We start from the raw sequence: 14,799 nt of genomic DNA, 5'->3' as shown, positions 1-14,799 counted from the left end.
GTCCTCCAAGTTCATCCATGTTATGCGGTGTTTTGCAGATTCTACATTATTCTTTAGCATTGCATAGTATTCCATTGTGTTTATTTACATGTGATATTAATGATAAAAAAAATTTTAAAAAAAAACAACTCACTGCTGTCAAGTCGGATCCAACTCATAGCGACCCCTCCTTGGGTGTCCAAGGCAGTATCTCTACGGAAGTAGATTGCCCAGTCTTCCTTTCAAGGAGTGGCTGTTGGGTTTGAACCGCCAGCCTTCTGGTTAGCAGTCAAATGCCTTAGGCATTATGCCACCAGAACCTCCTTCGCTGTTAATGATATTGTTCAATAATTTCTGCATTCTGTTGGGTCACTTTTCTTTGAAATGGGCACAAATATGGATCTCTTCTAGTAGGTTGGCCAGGTCTTCCAAATTTCTTGAGATAGATGAGTGAGTGCTTCTAGTATTGCATTGTTTGTTGAAACATCTCAGTTGGTATTCTTTCAATTCCTAGAGGCTTTTTTTTTTTTTTTCCTGCCAGTGTCTTCAGTGCAGCTTGGGCTTCTTCCTTCCAAATCATCAGTTCTTGATCATGTGCTACCCCCTGGAATGGTTGAAAGTCAATCAGTTCTTTTTGGTACACTGACTCTGTGTATTCCTTTCATCTTCTTTTGCTGCTTCATGCATCGTTAAGTATTTTGCCCATAGAATCCTTCAATATTGCAACTCAGGCTTGAATTTCTTTAGTTCTTTCAGCTTGAGAAATGCTGAGTGTGTGCTTCTCTTTTGATTTCCTAACTTAGGTCTTTGCACAATTCATTATATTTTATTTTGTCTTCTCAAGCTGCCCTTTGAAATCTGTCCAGCTCTTTTACTTCATCGTTTCTTCCATTCGCTTTAGCTACTTCGAAGAGCAAATTTCAGATTCTTTTCTGACATCCACTTTGGTGTTTTATTTTGTTCCTTGTCTTTTTAATGACCTTTTGCTTTCTTCATGTATAATGTTCTTGATGTCATCCCACAACCCAGCTGGTCTTCAGTTATCAGTATTCAATGAGTCAAATCTGTTCTTGAGATGGTCTCTAAATTCAGATGGTATATACTCAAGGTTGTGTTTTGGCTCTTGAGGACTTGTTTTAATTTTCTTCAACTTCAAATTGAACTTGAATATGAGTGACTGATAGTCTGTTCTGCAGTTGGCCCTTGGCCTTGTTCTGACTAATGATACTGAGCTTCTCCATCATCTTTTTCCGCAGGTGTAGTCAGTTTGATTCCTTTGTATTCCATCTGGTGAGGTCCATGAATATAGTTACTGTTTATATTGTTGGAAATAGATATTTCCAAGGAATAGGTCATTGATCTTGCAAAATTCTATTATGTGATCCCTGGCATCGTTTCTGCCTAATTTCCAACTACTGATCCTTGTTCTTTGTTTGACCCTGCTGGCATTTGAAATACTGGTGGCATAACTTCCAGCATGACAGCAACATGCCATCAGCATCTGTGGTAGTTAAGGTAGTCATCAACTTGGCTGGGCCTGGTTGAGTGGCTGGGCAACTGGTGGTAGTTATTCCCCGTGATGAGACTGGCAATCAACTCAATCATGATGAGACTGGTGGAATCGCTGTGAGCTGCTGAGTAGCTGCTTTAGCGATATGGTCTGCTTCCTGTATATAAGGAGATGCTTTGGCATGCTTGAACCCAGCACGTAGCTGAGTCTTCATTCAGTAGCCTGCCATGCTCTGCCGATCTTAGGACTTACCAATGGCCTGTGTGTGGTTTGGTAACATCAGGACTATGCCTTTTTACTTGTCAACCTTGGGTTTGTCAGCCTCAGCAGAGAGCAGCTGCCTGAGTGAAGAAAGCCTCCAGCTTCAGTGGGCTGGGAGCCAGAGGCTGAGCTGAAGCCCAAGTTCAAGGGGCTTTTACCCAGTCCCTAGAGCCTAGCACTTTGAACTTGGACATCCTCACCCCAACCCTAACCCTAAGCCTCCAAAACTGTAAGAGAATAAATTTCTTTTGTTCAAGCCATCCCATTTGTGTTATATTCCTGTCAGAGCGACACACTAGGTAACCAGAACAGCGTCACAGCCATCAGAGTACAACAAATGGACAGACGAGTGATAGAAATGTATTTAGGAAGCTCTAAATAAATGTTTAGATCTTACTCAATACATTTCTATCACTCATCTGTCTATCCCTTGTACTCTGGTGGCTGTGATGCTGATGGCATGTTGCTTTGCTTTCCTTTCCTTTCCGCCTTCTATGTCACCTCTGAGCTCAGAGGCCTGGGAACCAGAAATGCCTGCTTTCTTCTCTCTCTTGTGATTAGGGGCTCAGGCAGAAGTCATTTGAGTAGTTACCCAATGTCCTGCCTATAAGATGACCCTCACACTTTCCAGAATGGTAAAGGAGGGAACAAGCAACAGTTGTCCAAGTCCCTGCAAAGCTTACCTTGTGACCTGCTTCATGGGAATTTAAGTGTTTCAAGGGAATTATCTCATAATATGTGTGTATGTGTGTATGTGTGTGTGTGTGACTGTAGCTGGTGAATGCTTCTGCTTTTGCTTCAAGGCCCCCTTTGCTGCAAGTAGAAGCCCTGAAATCTTGGGGTCAGAAACTGGACTTGGGAGACATCCTGTGGGTATCGCTTCCTCTGAGAGCCAGAGAAACTGGAAAGGCCCCATGGGACTAGGAGGCTTTGGACCTAATACCTCCCATGGACTGGTATGGCTATGCTGTGGAGGTGGGACTGGCAAAGTGACACACATTTCCAGCTGCTGATCACATGGCCACCACTTGCGCTGGCTTGGGGAAGTTCCTGTGGTTGGTCTCCAGACACTCTGTGGAGCCATTCCGTCAAGTTTTGGTCTTCCTCTATTTTCTCCTCTTCCTGGGGGGGGGGGTCCTGAACCCCCTGGAACCTGAAAGGGCAGCTCTAGCAGTGAAGCACTGGCAATGCTTCTACATGAGGTGAAGCTGACTCCCTCACGTGGAGAGATGGGGCCTGCTGGTCCGGCCATTGCTCTGACCTGGGTCTGAGGGCTCTACATGTGGCTCGGGGCTCGTTCTGGGTCCTGCGCATTGTTAACCTGTACCGAGGACACAGTGGGGGGCCTAGGTGTCAGGAAGGAGGGAGCGGATCCAGGATATGGGTGCTAGGACAGAACAGTTACGGTTTCCTAGTGGCTGCAGCCCCTGGTTTCTACTTTCCCAGGGCAGCTGGGGCCTTGTGCAAATTGAGAAAAGAGCAAATGCAAGAGGACTGGAGAGCCTTGTGCTCATGACTCAGAGATGCCCACGCCAGGCTCGGGGTCTTGTGCAGGGAGGACCTTGTGATGAGAGTGAACAAGAGCAAAAGCTATTGGGAGAACTTTTGAGATGGGAGGGTGTCAGAGGGGCTTTTCTGAAATGTGAAAATGAATGCATGGCAGATTTTGCAACATCACCCCGTCTGCTGTCTTTAGGTCTCCGTTCCCCAACTCTCAACTCGTTCCCCCTACCCCACCCTGTGCTTCCTCCCATCTTTCTTCAAGCTCCTTTTCTGTTTCTGCTTTCCTTGTCCTTCTCAAATCCGGTTCCTTCTGCTCCACTCCCATGCGTACCACCCCCTCATGCGCCTTTGCTCTTTCCCTGTTCCTTCTTTTCTCCTCTTCCCTGGTGCCCTGTTCATCTGTTTCAGTCCCTCTGGCTGCCTGCCCTGGCCCCCTGTCCTTCTATGCTTTAATGTGGGGCCCATGGGAACTAGAGTGCACAGCAAAACAGGAAGAGCCTGTAAGCAGGAAACTAGGAGTGGGGCAGGGGGTGAACGACCAGCAGTAACCTTAGCTCCTCGCCTTCAACATCTGGACTGAAGCATCTGCAAGGCTCTCAACCTCTCTCCCTGCAGCCCACAGCCCAGGCTTCTCCATCTCAGTGCTTTGCTCTTCCATCAGACCTGAGAGGTCACAAGGCAAGAGGGTCCTGGAGTCTGACACAGGAGACAGGCTGAACAGGAGGCAGGGGCTGGAGGGAGGATGCCTGGATTCTAAGCCCAGCTTGCCCACTAGTTGTGTGTGGTCTTGGGAAACACCCTCACATAAGCTTCATTATTTTCCTCTGTAAGATGGGGTTTCTGTTACTCCCCTTCCTTCCCTCCTGGGTTTACTCTAAGGACCAGAAGAGGTGGTAAGGGATGCATATGTGGAAACAAGTACTTGGACAATTAACAAGGTACTGACTCAAGGTGGTGGGAAGTTTCAAGGTGCTGGGAAGTTCTATAGTTGAAAGGATTGGGAGAGTAATAATAACTGCTATCATTTCTTGAGCACTTGGTATATGCCATCCATTATGCTATAATATATTGTTTAATTCTCACAACAAAAGCCACTATGATTATAGCCTCATATGCATGTGAAAGCTGGACAATGAAAAAGGAAGACCACAGAAGAATTGATGCATTTGAACTGTGGTGTTGGCGAAGAATACTGAAAATACTATGGACTGCCAGAAGAATGAACAAATCTGTGTTGGAAGAAGTACAACGGGAATACTTCTTAGAAGTGAGAATGGCCAGACTGGCTCATGTATTTTGCTCATGTTGTCAGAAGGGACTAGTCCCTGGAGAAGGATATCATGCTTGGTGAAGTAGAGGGTTCAGCAAAAAAGGGGAAGACCTTCAATGAGATAGATTGACACACTGGCTGCAACAATGGGCTCAAGCATGGCGAGGACTGGAAGGATGGCACAGGACCAGGCAGTGTCTTATTCTATTGTGCATGGTGTCACTATGATTCGGAACAAACTTAAAGGCACCTAAGAACACCACAACCATATGATAGATAGGGAAATAAGTTCAGAAACATTAAGTAACTTGCTAAAACAAGATCACCCAACTAAGAGGAAGGGTCAGGACTTGAACTCAGAATCTGAGTCCAGAGACCAATCACTAAAACAATATGTTGAGATGAAATTGACTAGAGTTAACAAGTGGGTGGGGTGGTAGAGGGAGATGTATTGTTTTAACTTATTTATTTATTCATTCAACCAACAAGAATAGAACATCTACTCTGTTGCCTACTCTATGCCAGGCCCTATTCCTGAGACTTTGAGGGAGGTAAAAATAAATAAGACATGGCATCTACCTTGAGGGATCTCATGTCCCAGGCAGCAGGGCAGGAAAGCTATGGCTACAGTAACTCAGAGGGCAGTGGTTCTCAGTGGTCAAATTCTTGCCTTTCATGCGCAGATCTGGGTTCCATTCCCAGCCCACACACCTCAAGAGCAGCCACCACCCACCTGACAGTGGGGGCTGTGTGTTGCTGGAATGTCGCAGAGATCTCAGAAGTGTCTAGACTAAGACTAGGAAGAAAGGCTTTGCGATCTACTTCTGAAAACCAGCCAATGAAAACATTATGGATCACAACACACCCAACCCATGGTGACTGAACTCTCTCCGTGAGTCCCAAGACCAATGGCACGTTGAGACAACTGTATGCTGTATGGGCTGTTCTGCAGCTGAGGGAGCAGGTCAACCTGAGCTGGCACCTGGGTCGGCCAGCCCACCCCGGTCCCAGTCCTGCCATTGCGCACAGCAGATTCCCAGCCAAGCCCTCCCTCTGCCCCCGTCCACACTCTGGGACCCCCACAGGGCACCAACAATTAGAAACTTCCTGGAATGCCGAGCACCTGCCTCTTTCTCCACCCCTTGAGTTCTCCCAGCTTGGCTGAGGCTCGGGGCTAGTGGGGAGAGCTCCTTGGCCCCTTCCCAGAGGCACGGGAGGAGGAGGGAGGCTGGGAAAGCGGGCTGGGGCTCGGTGTCGCAATTCCGGGCCGTGCCGGGACCTTTGGTCCGCGAGCTCTCTGTCTATGGAGGGGCCGCTGACTCTGGAAGCTGCCTGGATCAGGGCGGGGGTACCTGGGAGGCAGTCCCGTGAGAGCAGCTAAGAGCGGCCGGGGTGAGGAGCGGCAAGGGACGAGACGTGGAGCCGGGCAGTCTGCGGGGAAGGGCGAGCGAGCGCTGGGGGCAGGGGTGGCGCCGGGCGAGGGGTCGGCCGGCTGGGGAGGAGTCAGTGTGCTGGGGAATCGGCCCGGTGGGCGGGGGCCGCTGAGCTAGAGCCCGGGTCGTCCCGGGGCCGTGGGCAGGAAGGAGAGGTGGCCCGACCCCTTGGCAGCCCCTCCCCTCGGCCCCACACCCACTTCCCTGGGGCCACCGGTCCCGCTCGCTCAGCTGCAGCTCTGCGGACCGCCTCGGGACGAGGGACTGCACCGTCCTCCTCTCCCAGCAAGGGGGCTCCAGAGACTGCCCTGCCGGGAAGTCAGGCAGCCTGGCCATTCGGTGGGTCCACTGTGCTCCTGGACAGGCCCTGGGGCTCTGTATGCCTGCGTCTGCGGGATGGAGGTGCCCCGTGTGTCTTAGAAGGAGACTTATAGGGAGGAGTGAAGAAAGATGGTGATTGAAGCTGGGGTAGGAAAAGGACAGGATTCTATTCAGGCCCCAGAGGAACTCTTGAGGGTTTCTAGAGAAGGAGGTCCTATGTGGGAATTAGGGAGACTCTTGGAGGCAAGAGGTTTGTGCTGGGATCCTGGGAAGTGGAAGAAGTGAGGTTCCCTGGGAGGCTAGTAGGTGTCTTACTGCGAAGAGTGAATCTCCACTCCATCTCCTGGTCCTGCCCAACCAGTGAGGGAGTGGGGGCTCTGCAACTCAGCGACTTGCTACTGTGGTAAGGGGACAGATGTGTCCACTCCCTCCCCATGCATTGGAGGGGAGAAAAGGGGGCATGATGGCTTTGGAGTCAGAGGCCGGGTTTAGAGTCTTCATTCTACCACTGCCTAACTGTGTGGCCATGGGCAATTAATCTCTTTGAATGTCAGTTTTCTCATCTATAAGATGGACTTAAGAATAGTCCTGACTGTTGTGGGGTCAAGGATATTGTGAGACACAAGGCAAGCCAAAGCTAGTTGACATTGTTAATACTGACCAAAGGCAACATAGGAGGAGAAGGGGGCTGAGGCTGGAATGGAGCCCACCTCTAGAAGAGTGTAACCTGGGTCATTCCTGCAGGACAGTCCCTTGGTAATGTCCAGGGCTCCAGGAAGAGATGTCCTTGTGGCTGGAGGCCCCCGTACCTGATGTTTCTCCTGGTAAGCTGCTACTCTTCAGTCCTCTTCCCCAAGCCCAGGCCTCCTCTCCACCTGCAGGAACCAGTCTCCTCCGCTGCCTGCCTTCTGCCCACCCCTGGACAGCAGGCCAGAGACATTCTTGGTATTGCTGGCCTCTTTCTGCTCAGGCCACCTGTACCCTGGTTCTGGTGCTTGGCCTTGCCCCCATCTGCCCAGTCCTCCCCAATCTGTGCTGGCTACTGGGGAGAGCTGGCATGTCTAGTCCTTACCCAGCTCTGGCTTTGAAGGGTTCTGTCTGATCTCTGAAATGAAGGCATGCTAAACCCCCAAGGGGACAAAGGTTACTATCCTCATTTAAGGTATTGAAGTATAAGGGACTACAGGTGACTAGCCCTAGGAGCCAAGTAAACTCTGGGGTCCCAAAGTCTGAGCTGGGGCTTTGCTGCCCTCTAAGGGTTGAGATGAGCTTGCACTTTCTCAGCTAGGACTCTGGGGAGGTGGACCCAGGCCAGACCTGAGACCTCCCTGTGCGTCTTTTTTGGGGCTCAGATTCTGTGGTGGAGTTGTGGGAGCCAGATGTGCAAGATGCAAGCAGCCAGGCACTGGGAGGCAGCAACTGCATCTTCAAGGAGGATGCCGGGACACCCCAATCCGCCCAAGGCACATCAGGAATGGAGCTGGAGACAGCAGAACCCACAGCTGCACTCCCCAGGGCAAAGGCCCCTCCAGAGCCCACAGGTGAGGAGGAGGTAGGGCTCCTGGATCTGGAAGGGATAACCTGGGTCTCCTTACCCTATAATGTCATGGGTAAGTCCAAAGGCTTTGAGTCAACTAGACCTGAGTGATGTATAAGTTTTGTCTCTACAAAGTCATTAGGCAATGACTTAACCTTTTTGACCCCCAGTTTCCTTATTTGTAGGATGGAAATAATAATAGTACCTACCTCTTATGGGGAGCTCTGGTAGCATAGTGCCTAAGGCACTTGACTGCTAACCAGAAAGCTGGCAGTTCAAACCCACCAGCCACTCCTTGGAAGGAAGGTTGGGCAATCCTACCTCCGTAGTGATAATGCCTCGGAAACCCAAGGAGGGGTCGCTATGAGTTGGGTCCAACTCGAGAGCACATAACAACAGCAACACCTCTTACGAACAATACATATAAAAAGACTCATGTAATACCTACAATATAATGGCACTGGGTAAATTAGAGCTACTATTTTTATAATAAAGGAGCTCTGGTGGTACAGTGCTATTTGACTGCTAACCAAAAGGTTGGCAGTTCAAACCCACCAGCCACTTTGCAGAAGGAAGACTGGGCAGTCTACTTCCATAAAGATTTACTGCCTCAGAAACCCAGTGGGGGTTGCTATGAGTTGGAATCGGCTCGATGGCAGTAGGTTGGGTTTTGAATATTTTTATAACGAGTCCTTCGGTAGTGCAAATGGTTAAGAGCTTGACTACTAGCCAGAAGGTTGGTGGTTTGAACCCTCCCCGAGGCACTTCAGAAGACAAGCAGCCTGGCAATCTGCTTCCAAAAGGTCACAGCCTTGAAAACCCCATGGAGCGGTTCCACGCCGCATGTGTGGCTTTGCTGCCATGGGTCAGAACGGACTTGCCGGTAACTAACAACAACAGCAACAACTTTTGGAGTCGTGGGACTAGACTGCATGTAGTGAAGGGAATGAAGGTCACTGAGTGCCCAGGGCGGTGCCCAAGAGGGCACCAAACTTTTACCTTGGCAAAAACATTAAGACTCTTCCCTTGTCTCTAGAGCTCCGTACACCAAAACGGAAAAAGGGACCAGCCCCCAAAATGCTGGGCAACGAGCTGTGCAGTGTGTGTGGGGACAAGGCCTCAGGCTTCCACTACAATGTGCTGAGCTGTGAGGGCTGCAAGGGCTTCTTCCGCCGCAGTGTCATCAAGGGGGCGCACTACGTCTGCCACAGCGGTGGCCACTGCCCCATGGACACCTACATGCGTCGCAAGTGCCAGGAGTGTCGGCTTCGCAAATGCCGCCAGGCAGGCATGCGGGAGGAGTGTGAGTTTCTGGAGAAGGGCTGAAGGGTACAGGCTGATGGGAAAGAGGGGACATGTGGGGGCCGGGGTGTGAGGGGAGCAGATACCTGAACCTGTACAGGGGCTTCCTAATCTGTTGGGTCCCTAAAATAGATTAAAATCTCTTCCTTGACTTTCCCCAAAGCCCTGTGCTTTTCTGGAGCCTCAAACCCACACCCTTGCTTCCTGTCTTCCCCTGTCCTCGCCTCCTCACATATGGCACCGTCCTTAGGTGTCCTGTCAGAAGAACAGATCCGCCTGAAGAAACTGAAGCGGCAAGAGGAGGAGCAGGCTCAGGCCACATTCATGCCGCCAAGGGCTTCCTCACCTGCCCAGATCCTGCCCCAACTCAGCCCCGAACAGCTGGGCATGATTGAGAAGCTAGTTGCTGCCCAGCAGCAGTGCAATAGACGCTCCTTCTCTGATCAGCTTCGAGTCACGGTACCTGAGGGACCCAGGGAGAGGTGGCTCTGTACCAGGTGGCTTCTTGATCTCCAACTCAAAGTGGCTTTCCTCCTCCTTCCCTCATGGGCAGCCTTGGCCCTTGGCGCCAGATCCTCAGAGCCGGGAGGCCCGTCAGCAGCGCTTTGCCCACTTCACGGAGCTGGCCATCGTGTCTGTGCAGGAGATCGTTGACTTCGCCAAGCAGCTGCCCGGCTTCCTGCAGCTCAGCCGGGAGGACCAGATCGCCCTGCTGAAGACCTCTGCCATTGAGGTGGCTACCAGAGCTGAGAGGGAGAAGGGAGAACCAGAGCAGGATTGTCTGTGGGAGGGGCCTCCGGACAGCCTGCTAAGGGAGCCAAGTCCACTGGGAAGGAAGGGTGAGGGAGACTGACCGTCCCTTAAGGGGGCCGTGTGCCAAGGCCAGCTCTCCCAGGCCCTGTTTGAGGTCTGCTCCTTGTGTCCAGGTGATGCTTCTGGAGACATCTCGGAGGTACAACCCTGGGAGTGAGAGTATCACCTTCCTCAAGGATTTCAGTTACAACAAGGAAGACTTTGCCAAAGCAGGTGAGATATGAGATCATGCAGGGATTGAATTGGATGGACAGGTGCTTTTTGTCATGGGATTACAGAGCCATAGGCCCAAGGTTTGGGCAACTCTGAGGGGAAGGCTTCATTTGTTACTCCAACACAGAACATTAGAAGTCTGCTAGCCCTGCCTCAACCGCACCAGGTGGAGCCCTGTCCTCTGTTGCTTTGCTGTTGTTGTTGTTGTTGTTGTTGTTATGTGCTGTTGAATCGGACCCGACTCATAGTGACCCCTCCTTGGGTTTCCAAAGCAATATCACTACGGAAGTAGATTGCCCAACCTTCCTTCTGAGGAGTGGCTGGTGGGTTTGAACTGCCAGCCTTCTTGTTAGCAGTCAAGTGCCTTAGGCACTATGCTCCAGTTGCTTTAGGCCAGTGTTTTTCAAACTTTATTCCAGGGAACCTCAAGTTTCATTGGATATGTCACCTGAGAGGGAAACAGGGAGGCACAAGAGTGCCGTTCATCCTTACATTAACCAAACAAGACACTCCATTTAAATCTGCATTACATACTGTGGTTCTGTATAACGTTTTGTTTGAACAAAAGGTTTTATAGCTAGAAAAAAAAGTTTGAAAACCATTGCACTGATAGTAGCTAATAATGAACACATCATTCTCTAGACATGCTCGTTAAGGCCCCAGAACTCTCCTTGCCTGGTTGACTTTCCCCTACTTTTACTCACTTGCCCTTTCTGATGGGCCATGGGACTGGAGTTGAAACATGACAAAGGTGCCTAGGCTTTAAGATGAGAGAGCGGGCATTTCTGTCTCCATCAGGGTCTAGAGGATTTTCACCAAGAATCCTCAGCTCACTGTGCTGCTCTATCTATCTGATGCTTGCCTGGGGCTAAGTAGTGGCAGTGTCCTCACGTTTAATTGTTGGTAATGTTTGTGCTAGGAGTTCCTAGATGGTGCAAATGTTTTCCATGCTGAACTGCTAATTGAAAGGTTGGGAGTTCTGAGGTGCCTCAGAAGAAAGGCCTGGTGATCTACTTCCCCCAAAAATCAGCCATTAAAATCTCCATAGAGCACAACTCTGCTCTGATATGCATGAGGTCGTTGTGAATGAGAGTGCACTCGATGGCAGCTGATTTTGTAATGTTTGTGTCAGGGGAGCATAGTGGGAAAGGATGGAGGCCTGAGGGTGTTGTGTAGAGACTTGAGTTTCATGATGAGTGAGTGGTCCCTCACTATGCAGTCACTCCATTCTTCTGGTCTTAGACCCTGGCCTTCCTGGCTTCCTGGTGGCTCAAGCCAGTCCATGTTGCCTCTTGCTGTCCTACCACAGGCCACCCAAAGTTCTTTCTGGAAGGCCTCCTTTAACTGCAGGGTGTCATAGGGCTGTGCTGGCATTTTGTTTGTTTGTTTGGGGAGTGCTCACTGTGCTGCTTCAATGTGTAGGGGTGATTTGATGACTTTAAGGTCTTTGAGTGGTGCAGATGGTTTGGGCACAGCTGCTAACTGAAAGATTGGCACTTTGAACCCAGTCAGTGGCATGGAGGAAGAAATGTCTGGTGGTCTGCTTCTGTAAAGATTACCATCTAGAAAACCCTATGCAGCTCATGACTTTATTCAGTTTAAAAACCCAGTCCTGCTGGCTTTCTCTACCAAACCACCTCTTCCCCAAATGGCTATTAACCCAGGCCCCCTTAGCCATGGCCTCCTCTGTTCTCCTTTGTAATGCTCTCTTTTATGAACTCTCCCCAATTCTAATGCCTCTATATTCCTTTTAGCACAAATGGAATTAACTTGTGCTCTCTGAATCTGTACCTATTTATAGATTTATTTATAAAAGCAGTTTTGCTGTCATGATGTTTGCCTTTCCTTTCTCCTTTCACTGGTAACATCTTGGGGAGGAGAAATGAGGCCTTTATTTTGTCAGGCCTCTTTTTCCATCTATAGTCACTACCATATGTCACACATTGTGGTTGATAAGTGACGGGGACTTGATCACATTTCATCCATGTGTTCATTCAGTGAGCATTAGCAGACCCTCACAGGGTGCATAACACAACTCAAGAACCTCCTCTTGCTCTTTGTGCAAAGGGGCTGTTGGGCACAGTTGGGGATCAACACGTGGACGAGAGGACACTCACCAAGAAACACTGTATAAAATGGTGCGTGTCCACTAAATGGAACAACACACACTTACGATAAACATCAGGGTGAAAGTATGGGAAGTAACTCATCAAGAACCCTTGAATGGAAAAATACAGCAGACGGTTGCTAAAAGAAATCTGATAACGCCTAGAGGACAGTGCCTAAGGCACTTGACTGCTAACCAGAAGGCCAGTGGTTCAAACCCACCAGGCACTCCTTGGAAGGAAGGTTGGGCAATCCACTTCCCTAGTGATACTGCTTCAGAAACCCAAGGAAGGATCGCTGTAAGTTGGATCTGACTCGACAGCAGTGAGTTTGGTTTTGGTTTTGGATGAGAGAACTGTTCTCTAGGTGTTGTGAGTTTAGGTTACGATTTGTTAAATTTCAGTCTTTTTCTTAATGAGAAGACTGGTTGCAAGGAAAAAAAAAAAAAAAAAAAATATATATATATATATAAAACACACTGCCATGGAGTCAATTCCAACTCATAGAGAACCCCAAGGTGGTAAATCTTCACAGAAGTAGATTGCCCCATCTTCCTTCTGCAGAGTGCCACCAGAACTCCATATACATACTCATGTATACATACTCATGTATACCAAACCCTTGTATGGCAATTACTATGTGCCAGACATTCTAAGGGCCTAGTATGTGGTAGGCACTATTATTTTCTCCATTTTACTGATGGGTAAAACCAAGGCCCAGAGAGGTTAAATAATTTACCCAAGGTCACATAGCTACTAAAGGGTATAACCAGGACTCAAACCCAAGTAGTCTGGCTCCGGAGTCCACACCCTCAAGCACACTGTTGTGTTCTGAAATGGTACATGAAATATATCTCTAGTATTTCAGATAAGGAGTGCCAACTGCCAGCAAAAAAGACTTCTTTAGAAACAAAAATAAGAGTTGCCTGTATTTCTAGTAATGTGGGGCCTTCAACAGTTCTAATAAGAATGGAATTGTTGTTGTTGTTTATGTGCCGTCGTTTGGAATTGTTACCATCATTTAATTCATCGTCTCCTGGGTGCCAGGCACAGTGCTAAGTGCATGCTTTATCATTCAGCCATCACCACAGCCTGATGAGATAGGTTCAGGTGTGAGTTTCATTTCACAGATGAAGCCTTGAGAAGTTAAGAAACTTCCTCAAGGTCACACAGCAGAGCCCTGGAGACTTCTTAGTGAAGTAGTTCCCTAAGCTGAGGAGTTGGAGGAGAAAGGGAATTTCCTGCCACAGGCCCTTTTTCCTCCCCAGGACTACAGGTGGAGTTCATCAACCCCATCTTCGAGTTCTCCAGAGCTATGAATGAGCTGCAACTCAATGATGCCGAGTTTGCTTTGCTGATTGCCATCAGCATCTTCTCTGCAGGTGTGCAGTAGGGGCAAAAGGGAAACTAAGCAAGAGACTTGCACCAAGGCGGGCTTCAGGGCCCACATGCAGGAATTACGGGGGTGGAGGCCCTGGCTGTGGTGTTTTGGGATGGGAGAGGTTAGGTGGGGCACGCCCCTATTTTTGGGTTGTGATTTGGGGTAGGGAACTAAGCCCCTGGCCAGACCTGCTCCTCAACTCTGTTGGTGACCTATAGACCGGCCCAACGTGCAGGACCAGCTCCAGGTAGAGAGGCTGCAACACACATACGTGGAGGCCCTGCATGCCTACGTCTCCATCCACCACCCCCATGTGAGTCTCCCAACGGTGCCCTGTTCCCTCCTCTCCACAGGCCCATTCCCTGACACACCTCACCACCTACTTTCCAGCAAGACTCCCTCTCTGACTACGTCGTGCACGGATCATTCTCTACCTCTCCCACATCTCCCCTACCCTCACCCTTTCCCTAGAGAGGCAAAGGTTGTACTCATTCAGCCCTCTCCTTCCTCCAGGACCGATTGATGTTCCCACGGATGCTAATGAAACTGGTGAGCCTGCGGACACTGAGCAGCGTCCACTCAGAGCAAGTGTTTGCACTGCGCCTACAAGACAAAAAGCTTCCCCCGCTGCTGTCTGAAATCTGGGATGTGCACGAATGACTGCTCTTCCCCCATACCTTCTGTTTTCTGGGCTCAACTGTCTAAGGCCCTATGGTCGCCCCCTAGAGGTGGAACTGAATGAGAAAGGCAGACATTTCCAAGGTGTGGGGGGAGGGCTCCTGGCACATTAAAGGAGAGTCAATGGGTTGGGAGTTTTCTGGCTGCTGGGCGGTAAGGGTCCCGCTAAAGCTGTGCTCCATCTGAAGACCACAATGACTCAGGCAAATGGATGAACCTGGGGGGCCACATTGCACAAGGTTGTCCAGGGCTCAGCCCATCCTGCCTCCACCACTTCCTGTTTTCCCCACAAGGCCCAAGAGAAATTCTCCACTGTCACTCTGTGGCTTGGCCATAAATGCCTCCGGGCTGCTTCACTGATAGATCTGGGGTGGTTTGAACAGGAAAGCTAAAATGAGTACAGAAAGAGAGAAACTAATTTTTGGGTTAGGGGTGGGGGACAGGAGTAGGGATGGAATCCTGGTCTTGTAGGACCCAACTCCAGAACCAGAGA

The 14,799-nt window shown here is 49.7% G+C and overlaps 1 protein-coding gene across 1 annotated transcript; it reads left to right on the top strand.

Moving 5' to 3' along the window:
• Window positions 1–7,058: 7,058 nt before the first annotated feature.
• On the top strand, window positions 7,059–14,288 carry NR1H3 (nuclear receptor subfamily 1 group H member 3). Its single transcript, XM_007957538.2, has 9 exons — window positions 7,059–7,101; window positions 7,630–7,818; window positions 8,851–9,117; window positions 9,367–9,575; window positions 9,670–9,849; window positions 10,043–10,142; window positions 13,516–13,629; window positions 13,847–13,941; window positions 14,142–14,288. Exons 1-9 carry the CDS (start codon window positions 7,059–7,061, stop codon window positions 14,286–14,288), a joined length of 1,344 nt encoding a protein of 447 aa, XP_007955729.1.
• The last annotated feature ends 511 nt before the right edge of the window (window positions 14,289–14,799 follow it).

The sequence above is a fragment of the Orycteropus afer genome, unplaced genomic scaffold, assembly GCF_000298275.1.
Source record: "Orycteropus afer afer isolate SDZICR_OR568_19922 unplaced genomic scaffold, OryAfe1.0 scaffold00756, whole genome shotgun sequence".
NCBI classification, from domain to species: Eukaryota; Metazoa; Chordata; class Mammalia; order Tubulidentata; family Orycteropodidae; genus Orycteropus; species Orycteropus afer.
The sequence above is the reverse complement of the archived record's forward strand: the minus strand, read 5'-3'. Positions and strand labels throughout refer to the sequence as shown.

What these genes read in the sequence shown, in the direction of transcription:
- NR1H3 (XM_007957538.2), top strand. Translation starts at nt 7,059, where the DNA reads ATGTCCTTGTGGCTGGAGGCCCCCGTACCTGATGTTTCTCCTG. An exon ending in GGCAGGCATGCGGGAGGAGT is followed by an intron (nt 9,118 to 9,366) that starts GTGAGTTTCTGG and finishes CACCGTCCTTAG; the next exon opens with GTGTCCTGTCAGAAGAACAG. An exon ending in CATCAGCATCTTCTCTGCAG is followed by an intron (nt 13,630 to 13,846) that starts GTGTGCAGTAGG and finishes GGTGACCTATAG; the next exon opens with ACCGGCCCAACGTGCAGGAC.